Below are 19101 nucleotides of genomic sequence, written 5' to 3' on the forward strand. Positions count from 1 at the left end.
AGGTACTTTATCAGTTCTTATGCAGCAAATATATGTATGATAAACTTCATTGTACAAAATTTAAATTACTAAAGTACTTAGATGTAAATTTCTCTTCGAATAATAATTTGTATAATGTATTTTGTAATTGAACATTATTATTTATATTATGGTACCAATGCCTTTCTACTTTATTAAGCACATGTAATTGGAAGGAAGAATAATTTTGTAACACATATAATCCATAAAACAGACATTTTTTATTAAAAAAGAAGAACAATATTAAAAATACATATAAAAAAATTATTAAAAGTATAATCGATCGATAGTCTATTGTAAAAATCATGTTTGCATGCTATTTTAAATAACACATATTAGTCATCAATACTCTCTGGAAGAGTTTGTATTATTATTTTCCTTCTAGAATCATATACAAAGTTATTTGACTTGAAGATATTACTTTCATAGAACGGATGAAGATTGTATATGTCGAGTTGTTTAGCCTGAAAGAAAGTGAAAGTATGAGTGAAACAATATTTATACATTTATAACAAAAGTGAGTCAAACAAAATAAATCATTCATACCCTATCCAACAAATCTTTTTCTGAGATTTCGATCGTTTGAATACGACTTCCATGTAAAGCTTTCTGGAATGCTAAAGTGTCTAATGTAATTTGTCTAAGTATGTAATACAAAAGTTCACTGTGATCTTTCTTATATGACAAGTACTTCTGGAATGTCTATAAAAAAAATAATAAGATATTTGTTATAAATATTTTAATAAAGTAATCGTAAATATATTTGCAACCGGAGTTAAAACTTACCTGGCGCATGCTTTTCATTACTGAATACTTTTGTGTGTCAACAAAACTATCAAGCATCATTCTGATAGCAAGGTTAATATCATTTTCTTGAACATGATCTCGCAAATGAATCTTAGCACTTGCTTCAGCCATACGTATAATACTTTCTATATGTCGTACAGTAATTGGTAAACTTCCAGTAGCCTACAAAAGTTGTCGAAATATAGATTGTACCATGGTAACTGAAAAACGATTGCAATTTGTATGCATATAACTTACCAAACTTTCTTGTCTCAATTGACTGTATAATTTTGCTACTTTGTCTTGATCAATATTTGTCAACTTGGGATGAACATTTTGTCTGGAATAAACTATATATTTCTTTAAAAGATCTTGTGGAATGGATATGTCGTTTGGATTATCTTCTACAGGCACTGTTTTCTCCGCATTTGCTGGATGATGTCTAATGTGAGAGTTTACAACAAATTTAGCCAAGTGTCTATCTTGCATAGGATCTACTTCATCTTTTACCACGCACAGAATGTCGAATCGAGACAAAATTGGTTCTGATAAGTCTACCTGAATAGAAAAATTTGTACATCAATATTATCTATTGTATTTGTTCCTTGTCTTTATATATATATGGCAATTTAGTACATTTTCTGAGAACGTCAAACTAGCATCGTATCTTCCTCCAAGAGGATTAGATGCAGCGATTACTGAACATCTAGCGTGAAGGGATGTAACAATTCCTGCTTTTGAAATAGAAATACTCTGTTGTTCCATAGCTTCGTGTATAGACGTTCTATCTTGATCGGTCATCTGTAACGACAGTAATAATTGAATTATATTGCATACATTTACTAGAAAACAATATCTGTATACCTTATCAAATTCGTCAATCAGACAAATTCCATGATCAGCGAGTACTAAGGCTCCGGCCTCCAATGTCCACTCTCGAGTTTGTGGCGACTTTCTCACAAAAGCAGTCAAGCCAACGGCTGAGGCTCCCTGACCTGTGGTATATACTGTTCGCGGTGCAATTTTTTCAGTGAATTTTAAAAACTGAGATTTGGCTGTCCCTGGATCACCACACATCAACACGTTAATATCTCCTCTTACTTTATGCTTATTACCTGTACATAAGAATTAGTATTGTTAAGTCATAGTATTAAAGAATACACGTCAAAAGTAATGGTAAAAAGAGAAAAGAATAAATACCTGGATTCTTTGATTCACCCCCAAATATTGCCAATGCCAAGGCTCTTTTTGTATATTCGTGTCCATAGATCGAAGGTGCAATGCTTGCAACAATACGATCGAAAACTCGATGATCTTTACTTAAGGAAATAATACTAGAAATATCTTCCTCAGTTAGAGATTCCACTATTTCTTTCGAACCCTTCACATTTAAATGATTGGCTAGAAGAATCGTTGCAAATACTGGGAAACCCTACACACGAAACAAATATATTATTTAACTGTGTTTAATACAAGATTTTGCAAATTATTTTTTTACTTGTTCTGTATTTAAAGAACCATCGTAGTTATTCGTGTAAATGGCGGTAACGTCCACTTCGTCGCCAGGTTTACAGCGATTGCAGAGATCAGATAGAAGGATGCAGTCTTTACTTCTAGGTATTCTTCCTGCAGGGATTTTACCTGGTGATTCTTGGATTGTAACTTTTTGATAATTTCTATATACTGTTTGTTCCATATTAATCTGTAATCAACATTAATGTATAACTAAGATATAGATCCTTTTGTGAACATAAAATGACTAATAATAGGTCTTACCATAAATGGCCCAATGCTTTGACACTCAGGACATGATCCAGGTTTAACTTCGACATTTTGATTTTGTACAAAAGGTCCAAGTACATATCCACATTTTGTACAGTCATATTTCACAACTGATAATTGTGGCAGTACTCCTGTTGTTGCAGTAACCACACCCAGAGTACGTACTAACTGATTTAAATGTAGCTTCCTAATATTTATAATAAGTGGCATTACTACTTTTTTAAGTATCAAACATTGTATTCAATATATTATTGTCTTTTACCTAAATGTACGGATTTCTTCTATCAAAGGTAGCTCTGATATTCTAACATGAATCTCGGTCGAGACTCTTTCATAACTGGGAAAAATAGTCAACACTAGCTCTTTTGCTACTTCATCAAATATTTCTAACATTTGAAATGGTGCTTCTGGCAGGAAGTAAGCCAGAACATGCTCTTTACTAGCAAGAATAGGGAATTCCACAACAAAACTCGACTATTACAAAACAAAATAATTAATATTGGAAATCTGCATTCTACTAGTACTGATACTAATTATTGGCAGAAGATATATTACTTGATTACTCTCACACATGTGACGAATTCTTTCCTTGTACATGTACTGTCCCTTTGAATTTGTATGTGTACGTAAAAAACTCTTAAACCGATTAGAAATTTCTGTTCTGGGTCCTATCATAGTTACCCAGTCTTTAACTGAACGTCCTTTAGTATCTTCCAAATTTTCAATAGACTCAATCATCTAAAATAAAATGATTATAATTACTTTACACTGAACAATGAAAAAGGTGATAAAGGTACTTACTTCTGTATCTTCTATTTCACCTGTTGCAGCTTTTTCAGCCATACGCCGCTTATGTGCCTGTACTTCGTCTTCATCACTTTCATCTTAAATGTATAAACAGATATGATGTAGTATGCTTTAATAGATACACTAGTATATTTATGAAGATAGAATATACCATAAAGTAAAAACCTATCATCTCTGGTGATGCCTGCTGCTCTATCTCTTTTATGCATAGTAGCTTCAGCAGCAGCACGTTCTCCTTGAGACATTTCTGAGTAGTCTTCATCATCAACTACATCTGGATCATATCTGTCTAAAGCTGGCATAGCACGGTAATCACTGAAAAATGTTACAACAAAGTTAATAACACATTCATTATATTCCTTTAATTTGTTTATAATATAAGATCATACGCTTCCATATTATCTCCAAATAATTCTTCTCCCTCTTCTTCTTGTTCTTCATCTTGATTGACATCATTGTCATTACCAAGCAGATCAGATTCATCTTCAAATGGTTCATCTATATCTGGTGCAGGGGACGTCATTGCCTCTGTATGTCTATCAGAACGAACTGGAGAACTACTAGCATCCTAAAATGTACATAAAGCAATGTAAACAATTTATACTAGATGTACGTCTTAAAAAGTATTAGGATAAATTTGTTTTATTTTAGTGCACATGTACAATATTTTCAGTGCATTGAAATGTATATAATTTTGTGAATTTTTTATTTAAGTATCTTACCATTGTGTTTATATCGGATGACATAAAATAAAACAAGATCAAAACAAACACTCAAATGAAAGTAACACACACAATATTGTTTTATCTATATCCCGCAGGGCTCAAACTAAATAATGACAATTGGCGGGAATTTCTACTGAAACTTGCGTGCTTCAGTCGCGTTAAGATTTACTAATTCTTGCTGATGAATACGTCGACCAATGAGATCAGTTCTTTAGACGGAAAGAAGGAAAATCCTAAATTTCATTGGATAACGCAACAGGTTACACGTGTTGTTAGTAATTTGTTTGTTAGTTCATACAAAAAAACATTATTTTAATTTTATGAGATTTAAGGCTTTTACAGCTCGGCGTTATACAGTCGCTATTTCTTTTTTACACCCGAAAGTCAATAAACCGAATATGCCACAAAGTTCTTTATAACAGTTACCACAGAGAGGACAGTAAGGTGAAATAAATTGAAAACACCTTAATTATTTTTCAGTTTTATTCTCATCTGTTGGGCCATACGCATTTTTCAGAAAATATAAAGACTTTAATTTGTCTGATACAGATGCAATTTCTGCTTGTATGTTTGCTGATCTCACAGCAAGATAAAGGGATTCCTGGAAACGTTTTTGAGCAATTCGTAAGCTTTGTGGGACTAGTACCCCAAACCATTTTATAGGATCTGGGATTTCATCTCCATCTTTATCAAACTTCTTCAAACTTATATCAAAGTTTGGGATTATTTTGCCGGTTTCCTCTGCTAATTTTGTTTCTAATTCAAATAATGTAGCTACTTTTTCCTCATCATCGGGAACCTGCAAAACACTTATACTCTCTTTACCACGTATATACTTAACTTTAGCTAATTCTATGTGACCATCACTTAACATATTCTCCATTTGAATATTAACATTAATCTTCTCTTCCATTAACTCTAAATTATGCAATAGATTTTCATCAATTGCTTTACATATATCATCTATACTCTCATGCATTTTGTGTATTGTCAATACAACACCAAGAAATTGACAATTGTAGCGTACAATAATTAAAAGTCCTCCCTGAAATAAACACATTAACAACCTATTTAACCTTGTGTACATATATTATTATTGTACAATACATTAACATTAATATGAGACTTGATTTATACCTTCAAATAGAAATTTTTGTATACACACCAAACATCCAAAATGTGTTTCGTTTTTACTATTATTCGTTCTTAAATGTTAACAATGGTTTCTTTCTTTGTAAACTGTCATTTTTTTATAATTCATAAAAAAGTAACAATCATCATGATTCTTATTTTATATAAGATTCTATAGAAAAGTACAAATCTTTTCTGTATATGTACGCCACAACCTAGGTACCGACATTGTTAATGAAAGACACTGTGGCACCACCTCACGAAAAGAATGTAGTACCAATTGGCTAGTATCTTGGGCATTTTATCGTAGATGACGCCATGGATCGTTTTGATCTCACGTATAAAAAATATTAATTAAAAACGTTAGAAACATTAATTGTTTATAAACGATATTGATTCAAATGAGTATAGGGAGTGCACGGAGAACACGGCGTAGCATGCGAATATTATAACATTTGGCAATAGTGCCTGACAGTGTCATTCAGTGTTATTAATTATCCAAAGAATGCGGACGTGAGGGAGTTGATACATTACGAGTTAGATTGTACTGTTTTAGGAAGTTTAATGATGGCAGTTAAAGAGAAACACTTAGAAAGTTCTTCCGATGAAATAGAATGGAATGTCGAAAATGAAATTCAATTATTCTTTGCTATGAATGGACATAAACCTGTTGGTAAGATTTATAGTAATAAACTTCCTATAGGTTATGTTTACATATGTTTGACATAACAACAATAAATAATAGACTGCAGATGTTTACACAAACACAGGTTTTTATGGACTAATTTACACAAAGGAGAATCGGAGAGAAAACTGCTTACCGTATTGAATGTTCTATCAGTTTTTAAATTATGTAAAATCTTGTTAAATCATTCTTTCATTATTAGTTTGATATAGTAGTATATTCTATGAATACACAAAATCTGCTGTCCAATAATTAAGAGTAACATTATAAATAAATACATTATCATTTTATGTGATTCCATTAAGCATTAATGTTTAAAGGTGTAAACAAATATTTTCATATGGTTTGCATATGGGAGAAGTTTCGTGCTGCCATTCACAAGGATGTGTCATTAAAAATGATTTGGGATCATTTGGAATCAATGTATGATCTCATGGCACTGGTAGTTATTATTTTATTGAAGAATATTTCATAATAATAAAAAGTAAACTTCTAATAGTAATCAAATGATTTTAGGATGATATGGAAGATTTACCATTCCCTAGTCAAGAAATAGAGTTTTCTTTACCTGAACAAGAGTTTTTGGGACCAATTAAGTCAAGAAAAAGAGAGGAACCAGAGCTAAAGTTGAAAGAACAAAGAGATAAATATAAGGAAATAAAAAAAGAGAAAGATGTTAAAGACCCTGTGAAAAAAGACATTATTCTTCGTGACCTCAAAGGAACTAAAGATGTGGATAAAAAAAAGGAAGAGTTCAAGAAGTATGTAAAGGATCTAGAAATGAAAAAAGATAAACTTAGAGAGGTGAAAGATGTTAGAAAAGATCATAAGTCTTCTAAAGGAAGATCAAAAGGAAAAGATGATCCTGAAGAAACAAGTACGTATCCTCAATATAATTTTGAACAATCTATACAGAGTGTGTTAATTCTTCTATTTAGCATCAAATGGAAAGAAGGAACGCAAAGATTCTGATTCTGGTCGTGAAAGTTTGAAGAGGGGTCCAAAAAGACCAACTAGACAAAGTATGGATAGCACAGTTAAAGCATCCTCCAGTCCACGTGATACACCACCACCAAAACGCAGAAGAATATAACAATTTCTTACAAGTTGAAGTTATTACTAATCTATTATAGAAACAAGATTGCAATTTAAAATGTGAATAAAGTGTGACTTGTGTATAATAGACTTAGATCATACAGAGACTTCAGCAAGAGAATATATACATCCATAAATTCGATTTTATAAAGAATTTTTCATTCCTCTATTGTAAATATTCTGTGTAATAAAATATTAATAGAAACCTTAAATATTACTTTATGTAGTAATAGAAGTAGTGAAACCTAATATGTAACAAAATCTTTGAATTTATACTACTTAATTAATAAGAACACAGAATTAAGTGTAAAAGTGGGATTAAATGAAAAGACAAATACTTCGTGAAATAGTAACCAGTATTTATTACAGAAGTCGCAGCATCTTCATTGACATATATGTTTTGGATCGTGTGTAGTTTTGTGGTACTGGAATAGTTGGTGTGATCCCATTTCAGTCGGTGGAATGAATTGTGTTGCCGGAATCCGGATACTCCTGACGGTTTTTATATATTGGAGGTAAATTCTCCTATCGAAGTCTTCTAGCTTCACGTTCCGATTCCAGTAAGGTTAGGAGATCACCTTCTCGTACCGGTCCTTTTACATTTCTGATAATTTGTCGGTTTTGTTCTCCCAGGAACTCAACTTTTACTTGTGTACACTGACCCTGTGAGCCAGTACGGCCTAGGACCTTAATAACACGAGCCAAAACTACTGGTTTATCCATGATACTCTCACGTGGCTTTCATGCGACAACGAAAAGACGTTTTACGGAAGTGAAAGAATAGTTTTCGATTCACAATTCGATAATCAAGATGGCGACTTCCGGTGAGTTTTTCCAATTATGGACATAGATGAATATGAATAAATGAAGAAAGTAATGAATTGAAGTTCAACTCACTTGAAACGGATAACAAAAAATTTAGACATATCTTTTTTTAGTCGATTATATAAACGATGTATTTTTTAAGGTAAGAAGCATGTTTCTTTTTAACACAAATACTGTTATTTATTATTGTAATTTGTCTATTAATGTATCGTAGATGGCGTTTACTACATTTAATTTTAAACGCACATGAGCGCTGAAAGTCTGAATGTTTTAAGTTATAATGGATTCGTTAAATGCTTGAACTTGTTGTTAAAATGTTATTTAATAGAAAGTTAGTGGAAAAATGTGAAGAATGTGTGACATTTTGAAAATGATGTGTTTCTATCTATAGATTCGTCGTAGAATACATCCCTAGTACTTTTGCCGATTTATATATTACGATCTAAAAGTAACGACGGAATGCCATTCGATTTGTTCAATTTCAGGATCAATTCAACTATAATGTAGGTACATTTTAATTTTATGGTTTTTCTGTAATATTTTCCTCTATACTTGCCATATAACTTTACGTTCACCTGAGAACTTTTTCTGTGTATTAATTACCAGCGATATACATATGTAATTTTTAATATTATTGTATTAATATACATACTGTATTCCAGATTTCGTCGTCGCGCATTACGAATTTCTCAATCAATAATTTTATAAATCTTTCATTTGTTACATTTCGACAATGTGTTTTTGTACTTATATCAATTTTACAATTGCGGCAAATTTTCTCTATGCAACAGTAAGTTATAAGGCCTAATTTTCCTCGATCGCTACATCGCTAATTACATGATTGTTGATAATTATTTATAAGAATAACATAAAAAAATCTTCCAATTGTGTTCTATATTTAATGGCATCATGATTCGGTATCACTTTTTAAGAGAAAAAGTTAAGCATGAATGCGACAGATATGTCCAGAACTTATTGTCAAGATTCAATATTTATGTTGTTACATGACAACAAATTGCGAAACATTATAACATATAAAGCTTTAATTAATTATTGACAGTTATAACTAAAATGCTCTTTTAAATGCAAGAAACTTATAAAGTATCAGGGTATCGGTCATATGAATTGATCATTAAGTCTCTGCCATTAGGTACTAACAAAAACTGTTAATGATTCTCAGTTTTGTAAGAATTAATAATAATACTTGTTTGAAAATATTAAGTTCTAAAATGTCCTTTAATGTGTAATCAATGCTGAAATTCAGCACTCTAAACAACACACTACTCAAGTACAAACACAATAGCATATATAAACTTTTAAACATAAGACACTGTCTTTTTCATTTTTGTATAGTCAATACTAATCATACGTCCAAACAACAATCAAATCTTTACAAACATTACAATGTCATGCTAATAAACGAATTCGTGTTTTAAAATCATTTGAAGTCACTTTTTAAGTAAAGTTGCCTGTAATGTGTCATTTTTTTTGGCATTTTTAGTGATCTATGAAAACTATTACGTGCTTCGTTTTTACTGTATACTTCCAGGTAAAATTGAATCGTGTCGCAAAATACGCTTATTGTACTAAAGATACTTGTATTTGTTTAAGTATAATGAAATATTTTTGCCATAACGAACGTGGACCCTGACGTACATTAATCATGTGGTTACAAAAGCACCCATTTTAGCAAACAATATAATTACGTTCTCAAGTACATACATACACTGTACGTCACGAATAACTCTTTACAATCAGTCAAAAATTCGTTTTTATTCGTAGTTTTCCATTGTTTCAACAATAACGTTGAAAACTAGCAAAGCTTTAGAAGAAAAATATTTTTTGACTCGATATACTGTATACATTCACGAATTACTTTTCGGAAAAGACAGCATTCGGGTATTTTTTGTTTCGTGTCTTGGTTGTGTTATATCCCAGAGCAATTTCCAAACCAATATGGAAATATAATTGTGTTGGGCAATGAACGTTCGACACTAGTGTACAACACTGAATGGAATAATCAATCAACTAACAATATCCTTAAGACTTTTACTGCCACAAATTAGTGGAAAGTGTTTGTCCGGGAAGTGCGGTGGTAGCAGTTTTTCCTGGTGTGCTTGAGAAACTTGTACCGCCTAAAGACAGTTGGGACATTTGTTGCGGTAACTGCAACGTGAAAGTAATTACAGTTAATATTACATAAGAGAAAAAAGAAACTTCTGAATCTATACGAAAACACGATCGATGTACCTGAGCACCAAAACCAACAGACTGTTGTTGCTGCTGTACTGTTAAATTGAAAAAAGGATTGCTACCGGGTGCTGGTTGAAGGTTTTGTGTTAACATTCCGCTCCATCCATTATTACTACTAATATTAGTCTGCCCTAGTTGCATCATCTGCAGACATATGAAATAATTAATGTAACGATTAACAAGTACATTTTATATTTACATTGTAATACAGAAATTAATATACCATTTGAGATTGCATTGCGATGGCAGGATTAGGTACACCATTCATTTGGTGCATCTGGCCTACTTGTGTGCAGTGTCCTAGGGAGTTTGCAGCCACTGGCCCTAATGAATTAGGATTTACTGTCATTTGTGCCTGATTGACAGGTAATTGATTAGATGTAACAGGCATTTGAGCAGGAAGGTGGTTAAGTTGAGTCAAGGAACTTTGTTGGTTTGGAAAGCTACATTGCTGACCAAATGCTGTCATGTTTGGTACTTGTTTGTATTGAACAGCAGGTTGCTGAGGATACATTCCACCTGAAATGCGATAACCCAAAAGATGTATCAAAGATTTAAATACAGTAGCATATTTAAAATAATTAGTATACCAGGGACTCCATAAATTGCTGATTGCTGATGATTCGGTGTTCCATACAAGGCCAAAATACTATCTTTAGTCATTTTACTTTTTTCTTGAGGTGATGGTGCTGGTTGATCAAAGAAACTTTCTTCCTCACTTTTGCTCACAGTTGCTGATGTGTCTGTGGTACTGCTTGTAGTATTACTACTAGTTGAAGTCACTGAAGCAGGGGGTGCAGATAAGAAGGAAGAAAATATATCATCCCCAGTACCATTTACATTTGATTGATTTGTTGCTGGAGCATCTGAAAAAAAAATTCAAATAACATGAAAACTGCAATTTTTATATCAAGTTATATATGTACAACAAATACATTACAGAAATTTACCTAGGCCTAATAAGTCTAGGGTAGCAGTGTTATTAGCCCTATTAGGTTTAGGACTGACAGAACTCTTAGGTTTTGGCAACTGGGGCACTACTTCTGGTTTCTTTACAGGTGGGAGTATAGTTTGATTGTTAGTGTTTTTTGAATTCTCCTTTTTTCGTCTACGTTGTCTCTCAGCTTCTTCATCAAGTTCCTTATCCCAATTTATCTACATATTAAGTATCAATTAATCAAGTAATCAATTAATACATCCATTTGTGGATTCAATATGTTTCTAAAAGTAAATGTAATTATACCTTCGGTAAAGGGGGTGGCACCCATTCTCTAGCTATGTATTTTTTATGTTCATACTTTGCACGAATGAAACTCTCCAGACTACAATCTATTTGCGGTCTGCGAAAATTATCTGGAAGGTTTGCTTCATACACTGCTCTTGCTCGAGAGTTACCCATTTGTTGTAAACTCTGAAAGGAATAAAAATATATTTCATCTACATTTTTATAAGTAATTATTACAACAAAGAATTAAAAAATATAATACATAAAGACATTAGACTAAATCACTGCAAACATACCACTACTTGCTCTGGTGTCCATGTATCTAAGGTAACAGACTTTACTTTACTTATGTGAACTCCCAGATTTCTATGTATCCCAGCACAACGAATGCATAGGAATATACCTAGATTCCAACTAGCCCACCTTGGTCCTATGAAACACATCAAGGGGAGACTTGTCGATATAATAAGAACATATATATACTTAATTCACAAGTAACATTTAATATTACATATTAAAAAATATAGTACTGAGAAACTTAATTTGCATTCAATCTATGAACATAGACAGATCAAAATTAAATACAAATGTACCAAATATATAGAGAGTTAAGCAATAATAAAATGTTTCAGGTTATGCAAATATTTGTTGATACGCATGATTTGTTAAACAAGGAAATGAAAAAAATTCTGTTTTCCTGTAAAATCGTTTATTGAGGAGCTACAGAAAGAAGGAAGCATGTACACCGATCATCGATTGAGTGGTGGATGCGCGAGTAACGAGAAACAAGACGACCAACGAAACATTGGTGACGTTTACTCATGATCGCTGTCATTTAAGGTTTGTCACGCTGAGAATTAAAAATCTATAATGTTTCACTAGGTGAAACTAGGTCGTTTTGGAATCGATATCGATGACCCGCAAGACTTGTTGGTTGATACAGGAAAATGAATTTTTCCCAGTCAAGCAGGAGGGCAGATGAAAAAACACGAAGCCGATCGGTTAGACAGGAACAAGAAGCCGTCGTTAGAATGTTCACAATTGACACACGAACCTTTCGCATCGCAGTCGACACAATACTTGTTGTCTTCGTCCCGTAGCATCTGTGTCAAGAGATTCTGACATTTTTCTTGGATCTGTTTGGCACGTTCCTTCTCCAGGCGGGACGTCATTTTTGCACAGTGGCTGCTCTAACCACACGCACCTCCAAAACAATGTTTTCTTCTCGCAACGCTGGACACGCACGAGTGCCGTCAAATAGTAACCAGCAATGGTCACCGAACGCCCCCAATAGTTCAACTCGTTACTCAACGTAACGTCATGTAGTTGAAAGAATTCTATTGGATCGTTCGCTTCAATACCTTGAACGAAGCAATAAGTAGATTCGTAAACGATCCGAATGTCTTCTCAGCGTTACTCTCTGCCACGATGTGGGTGAATTGCGTAGCCATTGCGATCAGAAAATGCAGTTACCTTCCTACTCTGTCGGTAAAACACGTATAAACAATCGTATTTTTATTTTACATACAAACATTTCTGTTTCAATTGTTTTTACAATTATAATTAAAATTCTTCTAGCCCCGACGGTATTCTCTTGCGTAAGTGGTAGAATGTGATACAATAAGACTTTTTAAATCATTTTTTCTACATATGACAATACAACAAGGTAAGGTTTTCCATTCTTTTTGGACGTTTACAGAAGAGGTAAAAAGTATGCTTAATGACTTTCAGATTTTGATGAACAGTTCAAATATTTAATCGTTACCAAATCGTTACAGGTGACGGCGTTGTTATCATTCTGTCGAATCGTTAAATAAATTCAGGTCTTGATGTCCTGTTAGGACATTACATATTTAAGCCCTCGAACATCGAGGGAATGATTGTTTGTTTCTGCGTTATCTATTGATCAGGAGAAACGATCAAGAATCCTTACGAAGTTTCAACCTGGAACAGTGTTTATCGTTCGTTCGCCACGTTATTTTGCTCTTCGTTATGGTATAGAAAACAAACTTGGATGTTGCATTTTTGTACTCGTTGCTACCAGTGATAAGTTCTGACGTGTGCCATGAGCAAACCGGCAATACTGTTTCAAACTTAAACCGCGAGATCGTAATTACTCCAATTGCATATATCGTTTGAATTCGAATTCGCGCCTAAAAGGTGTAATTTCGAATTGAAAAAGGATAGAATATATTGAAGCGATGTCGACAGTTGGTGATATGCGTTCAATCTTTATTGCTGCCCGGATTTTGGGTGGTGCTATTCACATCACCACCGAGAACGACATCACAGCAAGAAAGCGTCGCGACGTGTTCTTCATCGCCGTTTCGATAAGTTTATACTTCGTCAGTCTCGTGGCAATAAACGTTTACATATTACCTTACGTGGACACGGACGCCAAAGTTGTGTTCTTCAATTTCGCGAGGGTGATCCTCTTTTATTCTTGTTTCTTCACGGACGCCTCTTTGACCACGCTCTGGAACAGAAAGATTCGCGCCGTTTTGTCTGAATTGCGAAACTTTGATCGCGTTACGGACTTTCGCGACTCTTCGAAACGTCGCAGGGTGCGGAACATGTGTCACGGGTTTATGTTCGTTACGTTAATATATTGGACGATAGTTGGGTACTTGAGTTACAGGTAAGGCTTTCAGAGATATATGTATAATATATATACTCATCGAGATCGTAGAAAGGATTATCAAATTTTTACTACTTTGAAAACGGAGCTCGTATAAGGGATGCCCTTGAACTTTCCGTAAAGTTTTAATTCAGTTTCGAAAGTTTCCGTGACTTGATTAATCTTCCGAAATGAACCATGAATCTCCATTCTAGACAAGACTCTCATAAAATTGTCGTTTGAGAATTAACACGCCTGCAGGCCTATTACGAAGATAAAGTCTTGCCAGGCTTCTTGAACCGTGTGTGTCTGTGTGTAACTCGTTCATCACGCGTCATTGTGATTTTCTAGACTTGAAGTTAGACTACCTCTGCTTCGCGGAATAGCGTACGCTGTCGTCGACGCGTCGATATTCCTGCAGATCATGATATTCGCTGGTTTTTCTTTCCTCATCGGGGAGAGATTCCGTCAACTGTGCAATATACTAAAATTCACCGCGGGTGAGTTTATTTTTTAAATAATCTCTGGTAGCCCCTCGTTTATGTATTTCCGAGGTTTCGTTTATAGATTTGGTCGTATCCGTCTTTGAAGCCATAATTGATCATCTCGTTACTATACATATATATGTTATTGCATTCGCGATGCAAGTAGCACATTTCGCGAAGTCGTGCTCGATTTCATTTGGTCTGTGGGTTTGCTTATTATGAATGACGCATGTTTTCCGTGAACCTACACGTCTGCTCTTTCGTACCCTGTTTTACACCGGACATTTACCGAAAGAACATCATACGTTTCGTTGTCGAATCAATCATTCGGTCAACAAATGAGCACGTTTAACCCTTTTATTCCCAAATTGTTTAAAAATTACCAAAGAAATATTTTGTTGTATTTTTGTGTATATTGTACGACATATAAATGATTCACAAGAATATATTAAAATTTGAAACGGTCTGATGCTATTTTTCCATGCCATCTATACAAGACTAGAAGAAACTATTTAGTCGTAGTAGTGTCGTAGTTTCGAGTATCTAGTCATATGGCAACAGTGGGAACGAAAGGGTTAATTAGACGAAAGTTTCAGATCGGTATCGGATTGTCAATAATGTCACGAACGACACTAACGAGTTGTTTGCTTCATATTTAATCGTCCTCCCGTACGTATGCTTCTGATCAATAATCGATTATTTCACCTTCTTTGCTAGAAAAGGAAAAGCTAATGATGTCCGATCGTCTTAGCGTACGATTCACGTTGCAAAAAATATGGTGGTTGCATTGCTCCCTGGTGAACGCGGCCGAGATGCTGAATTCCGTGTACGCGGTCCAATTACTGTTGTGGATCTCCAGTTTATCCTTGAACACGATGTCAAGGATTTACGCGATGAAGTCGTACAACCTCTCGAACTACGGGATGATCAGGGAAACGATGCTTGCGATTAGTTGCGCCTGGAATGTTCTGTTGGTCACTGCCAGCTGCCACGTGACAGCGTACCAGGTAGATATTAACAAACAGAAAACACAAAGATAATTTTTGCCGAATCTTTCAGGCAAGACAAGTCTTACCAGTATTTGTTTAGGCCAATCGCGTTGGCGAGATTATATTTACACCATCCTCGTCTGCTTCCATGAAGCGCGTGTTTCTGCAGGTACGAGAGTTTACTTACTTACAATCTTTTACACTTCCACATGTACGTCTCTATTCACCGATCAATCGATATTTCTTACTCGAAGTTATATTACGAGCAAGGTGAAAGTGAAGAATGGCCCTTAACACGTTGACAGTGAAAAAGGCCGTACGTAGCCAGACACACTTTATTTCGTTTTTTTACAGTCACGAATCGTCGAAAATACGTGTTTAGTTTAATAGAGGCTGTTGGTCTTGTTTTAAATTATACTGCGATATTTATTTTACGGAAAAATTTGTAACGGTATATAAATAAGAACTTTGCAATGTATGTGTCATCCGTGTTTCGATAATGTGGCAGTCAAAGTGTTAAGTGTGTCGTTACATCGTGTGAAAAAGTCTCTTTTCTTCAGTTTCTTTTATCTTTTTCTCACAGTGTTTCGCACTTTCACGTGTTGTTTTCTTATCTCCATCATTATTGTTGTTGCCATATATCGCGCCTTTGTTCTCATCGATACTTATTCGCTTTAAATTAATTGTTCCCCGCTCCGTTTTCCCTGCTACGCAGTCCATGTTCTTAATGAATCGGATACTTTTCTCTCGTTCGTTGTTTACTTCTACTTTCTCCTTATCGATTCCTTCGTCTTGTATAATTACAGGAAAACTTGGAAGCAGCGGCGTACTTTCAACTGAGGAAGTTGCATTTCTGCACCGTGGCCGGTTTTATACGAGTTGATCTTCCACTTTTGCTTTCGGTAAGATTTCGAGCAGGATCTGGTTCTTGGGATTGATGTGGATCGTTTTGGGGAAGAAGGATAGTAGGATTCCATGGGGGTCGGTGGAGATTAATGTCGGAATTAGCTGGAGCGTCTATTCGAACCTACACTTATTTGGTCTGTCATTCGTATTACGTTGAATAAAATTGTAAACGATTGTATTACTTACAGATCGTCTCGGGTATGACAACGTATTTGGTGATTCTCTGGTGAAGAACATTTCGAACGATCTGATTTTGAAGAAGACAAATGGGGAATAAAATACGAGCACGACAAAACAAACGCAGAAATAGGAAAACTGGAGTATTCACGCGCCTCTATTTTATAGACTGATCTTTGACATTAAACGATACCACCGGCGTATCAATGGAAAGGCGATCGGCTTGCCGTAACAGAATACGTGTGAAATTCGCTCCATCCTTTGTGAGTTTATTCACGCGTTGCTAAACCGGACCGCAACCCTCTGTTCGACGATGTAGCCGATGCTGGGTGTTCGACCCTTCCTATCCTCCTTGACAGAGAACCGAGGGACAGTAGATAAAGTTCTGGGACACCATAAGACGCCCTGGATTGACTAATCTGTAATCTGTTTCGGAGCTACAGCACCACCTAAGGATTTTCGATGAATTACACCTGTCGCCGATTCGTTCGTTTGAGAGAGAGGGAGAGGGAGGTGGTTCTGTAACGAATTAGGGGGGGACGATTGCGTATGAATTCGTTATTAATGCGTCGCAGCTCGACAATTACCAGACACTCAAAAGTCGAAAAAATAGATTACGATCTACGACTGTTCTGCACACTGTCTGTTCCTCTGCCAGAACTTCCGATGGAATTTTGGGAACTTTAAATCAACCCGCCCGACCGATAAGTTCGGTTGTGTATTCAGCGGATAACGAATGAAAACCGTTCCGACCCACATGTGTCTGTTACCCTGATGGCGAACGTATTATGTTTCCGCAGTCCAGATGCGACTCTGCAAGGTGTACAAAAGCTTGGACAAATATGACGCGCGGAACTTTGGACTTTAGGGGAACTCCGAAAAATTCTCATCTGTCATTTCGTGTAACTTAAAGATTGCAACTTCGATGGTAGTCCATCTGTGTATCCATGGTTCCAGGTATCCTACAAGAGGAAATATAAAATGGCTACATTATTCTGTTTTCTGTTCTGTGTAAGGTTCCGTGAAAGTTTTTATCTTTCCTAAATGTGGCCAGAGATAATTTCATTACCCCCCTCTGATAAATTGTACGTGGTTGATATCCTAACATGGGAAGGGCCCCAACTGTCCGACTTTGATTTTAACGGGGTTTAACACTCGATAATTTTACAGATATAGACAACTAAAGTTACGAACTTTCAACAGGTGAAACAAGAATATTCCAGGAAAGTGAAACAAAAATATTCCAGTGAACGGGAATTAATCCCAGGACCTCCTATTTACCAGCCCGACAACCCTGTACTTAGTTTGACTTATATTCATATGTACATCTTAAAGGTACGTAACTTTAATTCTTTATATCTTTAGAATTATCGAGAGTCTACACCTAATATTCCACATATGTATATCATTAGGAACCTGTATACTATCATCCTACAAAACCCCGTTAAAATCGAAGTCGGACAGTTGGGGTCTTTCCCTTGCAAGTACCGCAGGAGTCTATTTCAGTATGTGTACAATTTTACGTTCTTGGTTGCGAAACCTCCAAAACGGATGTATTGCTGCTAATATTTATCGATAGAATTTCGATTTGGCAGCAACTGTTCAATGAGCCGCCTCTTTTTGTATAAAGAGTCGGTACGGCGAATCAAAGGAATTAATTGCCCAAAAGAGGCTAGCGATAACGTCCGTCAAGCGTTATGGATCGGGGGGATCAAGCTGGATCGACACTTTTCGCGATATCCTAGGTGGAGAACCACACAAGATAATAGGGAAGCCGGGTTGCACACGGAGATATAGGAGATGAGAGATGCAGAACGCAGGCGCGCTCGAAGGAACGTGCGCGCGAGGCGGGTGTACACGTCCTATGGATGCTTTCAAGAACTCCGGCGGGAGCTGCGATTCCTCCTTTCAGTTTATCGTGGTCCCGCTTCCCGAATCATCTCGCGCGTATCATCCTCGCCAGGAGGAACCCCTGTACGATCGCGTAGACGCTTGATCTTCGTCGCAAGAATTAATATCGTCAATCTAAAAACTATGCCAATTGGAAGATTCTCAATTAAACATCATCGAACTTGTAAAGAAAAAAACACGAAGATAGAAGAATTTCGGGTATATCGATGAGGGTGGTGATTTTTCCATGTTTCTAAGTATATTAATCGTATTTGTGGAATATTACCGACAGTGTTTATCGGTGAGTGACCAATAGCCTCGTATTAGCAGAAAAAAAGTAAATTATACAAGAGGACGAACGTGGAGACCCGTGGAAATATTTTCGTGACGCCGTTTCAATACTGCACAAACGATGTCTGGACGGCGTGTGGGCACTGGGAACACGTGAGAAACACACCTGCATCGGTAAATAGTTTGTGCAAGGACGTTATTTGCACAGCGACGGGGCGCTCATAAATATCCGAATGCAGCAATTTCTTGTTTGTCGCGCATTGTCGTCGCCCCGACAGTTACGGGAATAGTTTCCAACCGGTGGTGCATCCCGGTGTCATATTCTCTATGCAAATATCACGGGCGACAAGGGTGGAAAAACGGACCAGAGGTCTATTTTCAGGAGACACGTTTATTGTACGTCGTCTCGCGTTC

General features: G+C 35.6%; 5 protein-coding genes across 6 annotated transcripts; 2 read left to right on the top strand and 3 right to left on the bottom strand.

Moving 5' to 3' along the window:
- Positions 1-353: 353 nt before the first annotated feature.
- LOC107192204 (DNA replication licensing factor Mcm2) lies at positions 354-5478 on the bottom strand. 2 transcript variants are annotated; one of them, XM_015581414.1, is made up of 15 exons: positions 5465-5478; positions 3783-3950; positions 3545-3708; positions 3388-3470; positions 3142-3324; positions 2849-3060; positions 2581-2773; positions 2303-2506; positions 2005-2236; positions 1669-1919; positions 1441-1605; positions 1063-1362; positions 805-987; positions 565-720; positions 354-482 (listed from the first exon to the last, which is right to left on the bottom strand). In XM_015581414.1, the coding sequence occupies exons 1-15, from the start codon at positions 5476-5478 to the stop codon at positions 354-356; spliced, it is 2637 nt and encodes an 878-aa protein (XP_015436900.1). The 2 variants fall into 2 exon arrangements, with proteins under 2 accessions (XP_015436900.1, XP_015436899.1); XM_015581413.1 differs by lacking the exon at positions 5465-5478 and adding an exon at positions 4116-4177 and having other exon boundaries at positions 3783-3961.
- A 338-nt stretch (positions 5479-5816) lies between these two features.
- LOC107192205 (MRG/MORF4L-binding protein) lies at positions 5817-7027 on the top strand. Its single transcript, XM_015581415.1, has 4 exons — positions 5817-5922; positions 6255-6376; positions 6451-6811; positions 6873-7027. Exons 1-4 carry the CDS (start codon positions 5817-5819, stop codon positions 7025-7027), a joined length of 744 nt encoding a protein of 247 aa, XP_015436901.1.
- Positions 7028-7367: 340 nt separating this feature from the next.
- LOC107192233 (40S ribosomal protein S28) lies at positions 7368-7813 on the bottom strand. Its single transcript, XM_015581444.1, has one exon. It carries the CDS (start codon positions 7750-7752, stop codon positions 7555-7557), a length of 198 nt encoding a protein of 65 aa, XP_015436930.1. The 5' UTR covers positions 7753-7813; the 3' UTR covers positions 7368-7554.
- Positions 7814-9779: 1966 nt separating this feature from the next.
- On the bottom strand, positions 9780-12606 carry LOC107192230 (stromal membrane-associated protein 1). The gene is made up of 8 exons (XM_015581440.1): positions 12387-12606; positions 11629-11762; positions 11351-11518; positions 11058-11262; positions 10698-10973; positions 10331-10626; positions 10105-10251; positions 9780-10020 (listed from the first exon to the last, which is right to left on the bottom strand). The coding sequence occupies exons 1-8, from the start codon at positions 12502-12504 to the stop codon at positions 9904-9906; spliced, it is 1461 nt and encodes a 486-aa protein (XP_015436926.1). The 5' UTR covers positions 12505-12606; the 3' UTR covers positions 9780-9903.
- A 927-nt stretch (positions 12607-13533) lies between these two features.
- On the top strand, positions 13534-16573 carry LOC107192191. The gene is made up of 6 exons (XM_015581397.1): positions 13534-13970; positions 14301-14449; positions 15152-15441; positions 15524-15592; positions 16230-16325; positions 16518-16573. The coding sequence occupies exons 1-6, from the start codon at positions 13534-13536 to the stop codon at positions 16557-16559; spliced, it is 1083 nt and encodes a 360-aa protein (XP_015436883.1). The 3' UTR covers positions 16560-16573.
- Positions 16574-19101: the final 2528 nt, after the last annotated feature.

The sequence above is a fragment of the Dufourea novaeangliae genome, unplaced genomic scaffold (genome assembly GCF_001272555.1).
Source record: "Dufourea novaeangliae isolate 0120121106 unplaced genomic scaffold, ASM127255v1 scaffold299, whole genome shotgun sequence".
Classification (NCBI taxonomy): Eukaryota; Metazoa; Arthropoda; class Insecta; order Hymenoptera; family Halictidae; genus Dufourea; species Dufourea novaeangliae.

Coding starts and splice junctions, on each gene's coding strand:
- LOC107192230 (XM_015581440.1), bottom strand. CDS start 12,504: ATGACGTCCCGCCTGGAGAAGGAACGTGCCAAACAGATCCAAGAAAAA. Junction 10,974..11,057: donor CCTAGACTTATTAGGCCTAG/GTAAATTTCTGT, acceptor TTTTTTTTTCAG/ATGCTCCAGCAACAAATCAA. Junction 10,021..10,104: donor CTGTTGGTTTTGGTGCTCAG/GTACATCGATCG, acceptor TTCACGTTGCAG/TTACCGCAACAAATGTCCCA.
- LOC107192233 (XM_015581444.1), bottom strand. CDS start 7,752: ATGGATAAACCAGTAGTTTTGGCTCGTGTTATTAAGGTCCTAGGCCGT.
- LOC107192205 (XM_015581415.1), top strand. CDS start 5,817: ATGGCAGTTAAAGAGAAACACTTAGAAAGTTCTTCCGATGAAATAGAA. Junction 5,923..6,254: donor GAATGGACATAAACCTGTTG/GTAAGATTTATA, acceptor TAATGTTTAAAG/GTGTAAACAAATATTTTCAT. Junction 6,812..6,872: donor AGATGATCCTGAAGAAACAA/GTACGTATCCTC, acceptor TCTTCTATTTAG/CATCAAATGGAAAGAAGGAA.
- LOC107192204 (XM_015581413.1), bottom strand. CDS start 4,139: ATGTCATCCGATATAAACACAATG. Junction 3,709..3,782: donor TTTGGAGATAATATGGAAGC/GTATGATCTTAT, acceptor AACATTTTTCAG/TGATTACCGTGCTATGCCAG. Junction 988..1,062: donor AATTGAGACAAGAAAGTTTG/GTAAGTTATATG, acceptor CAACTTTTGTAG/GCTACTGGAAGTTTACCAAT.
- LOC107192191 (XM_015581397.1), top strand. CDS start 13,534: ATGTCGACAGTTGGTGATATGCGTTCAATCTTTATTGCTGCCCGGATT. Junction 13,971..14,300: donor GTTGGGTACTTGAGTTACAG/GTAAGGCTTTCA, acceptor GTGATTTTCTAG/ACTTGAAGTTAGACTACCTC. Junction 14,450..15,151: donor TATACTAAAATTCACCGCGG/GTGAGTTTATTT, acceptor CTTCTTTGCTAG/AAAAGGAAAAGCTAATGATG.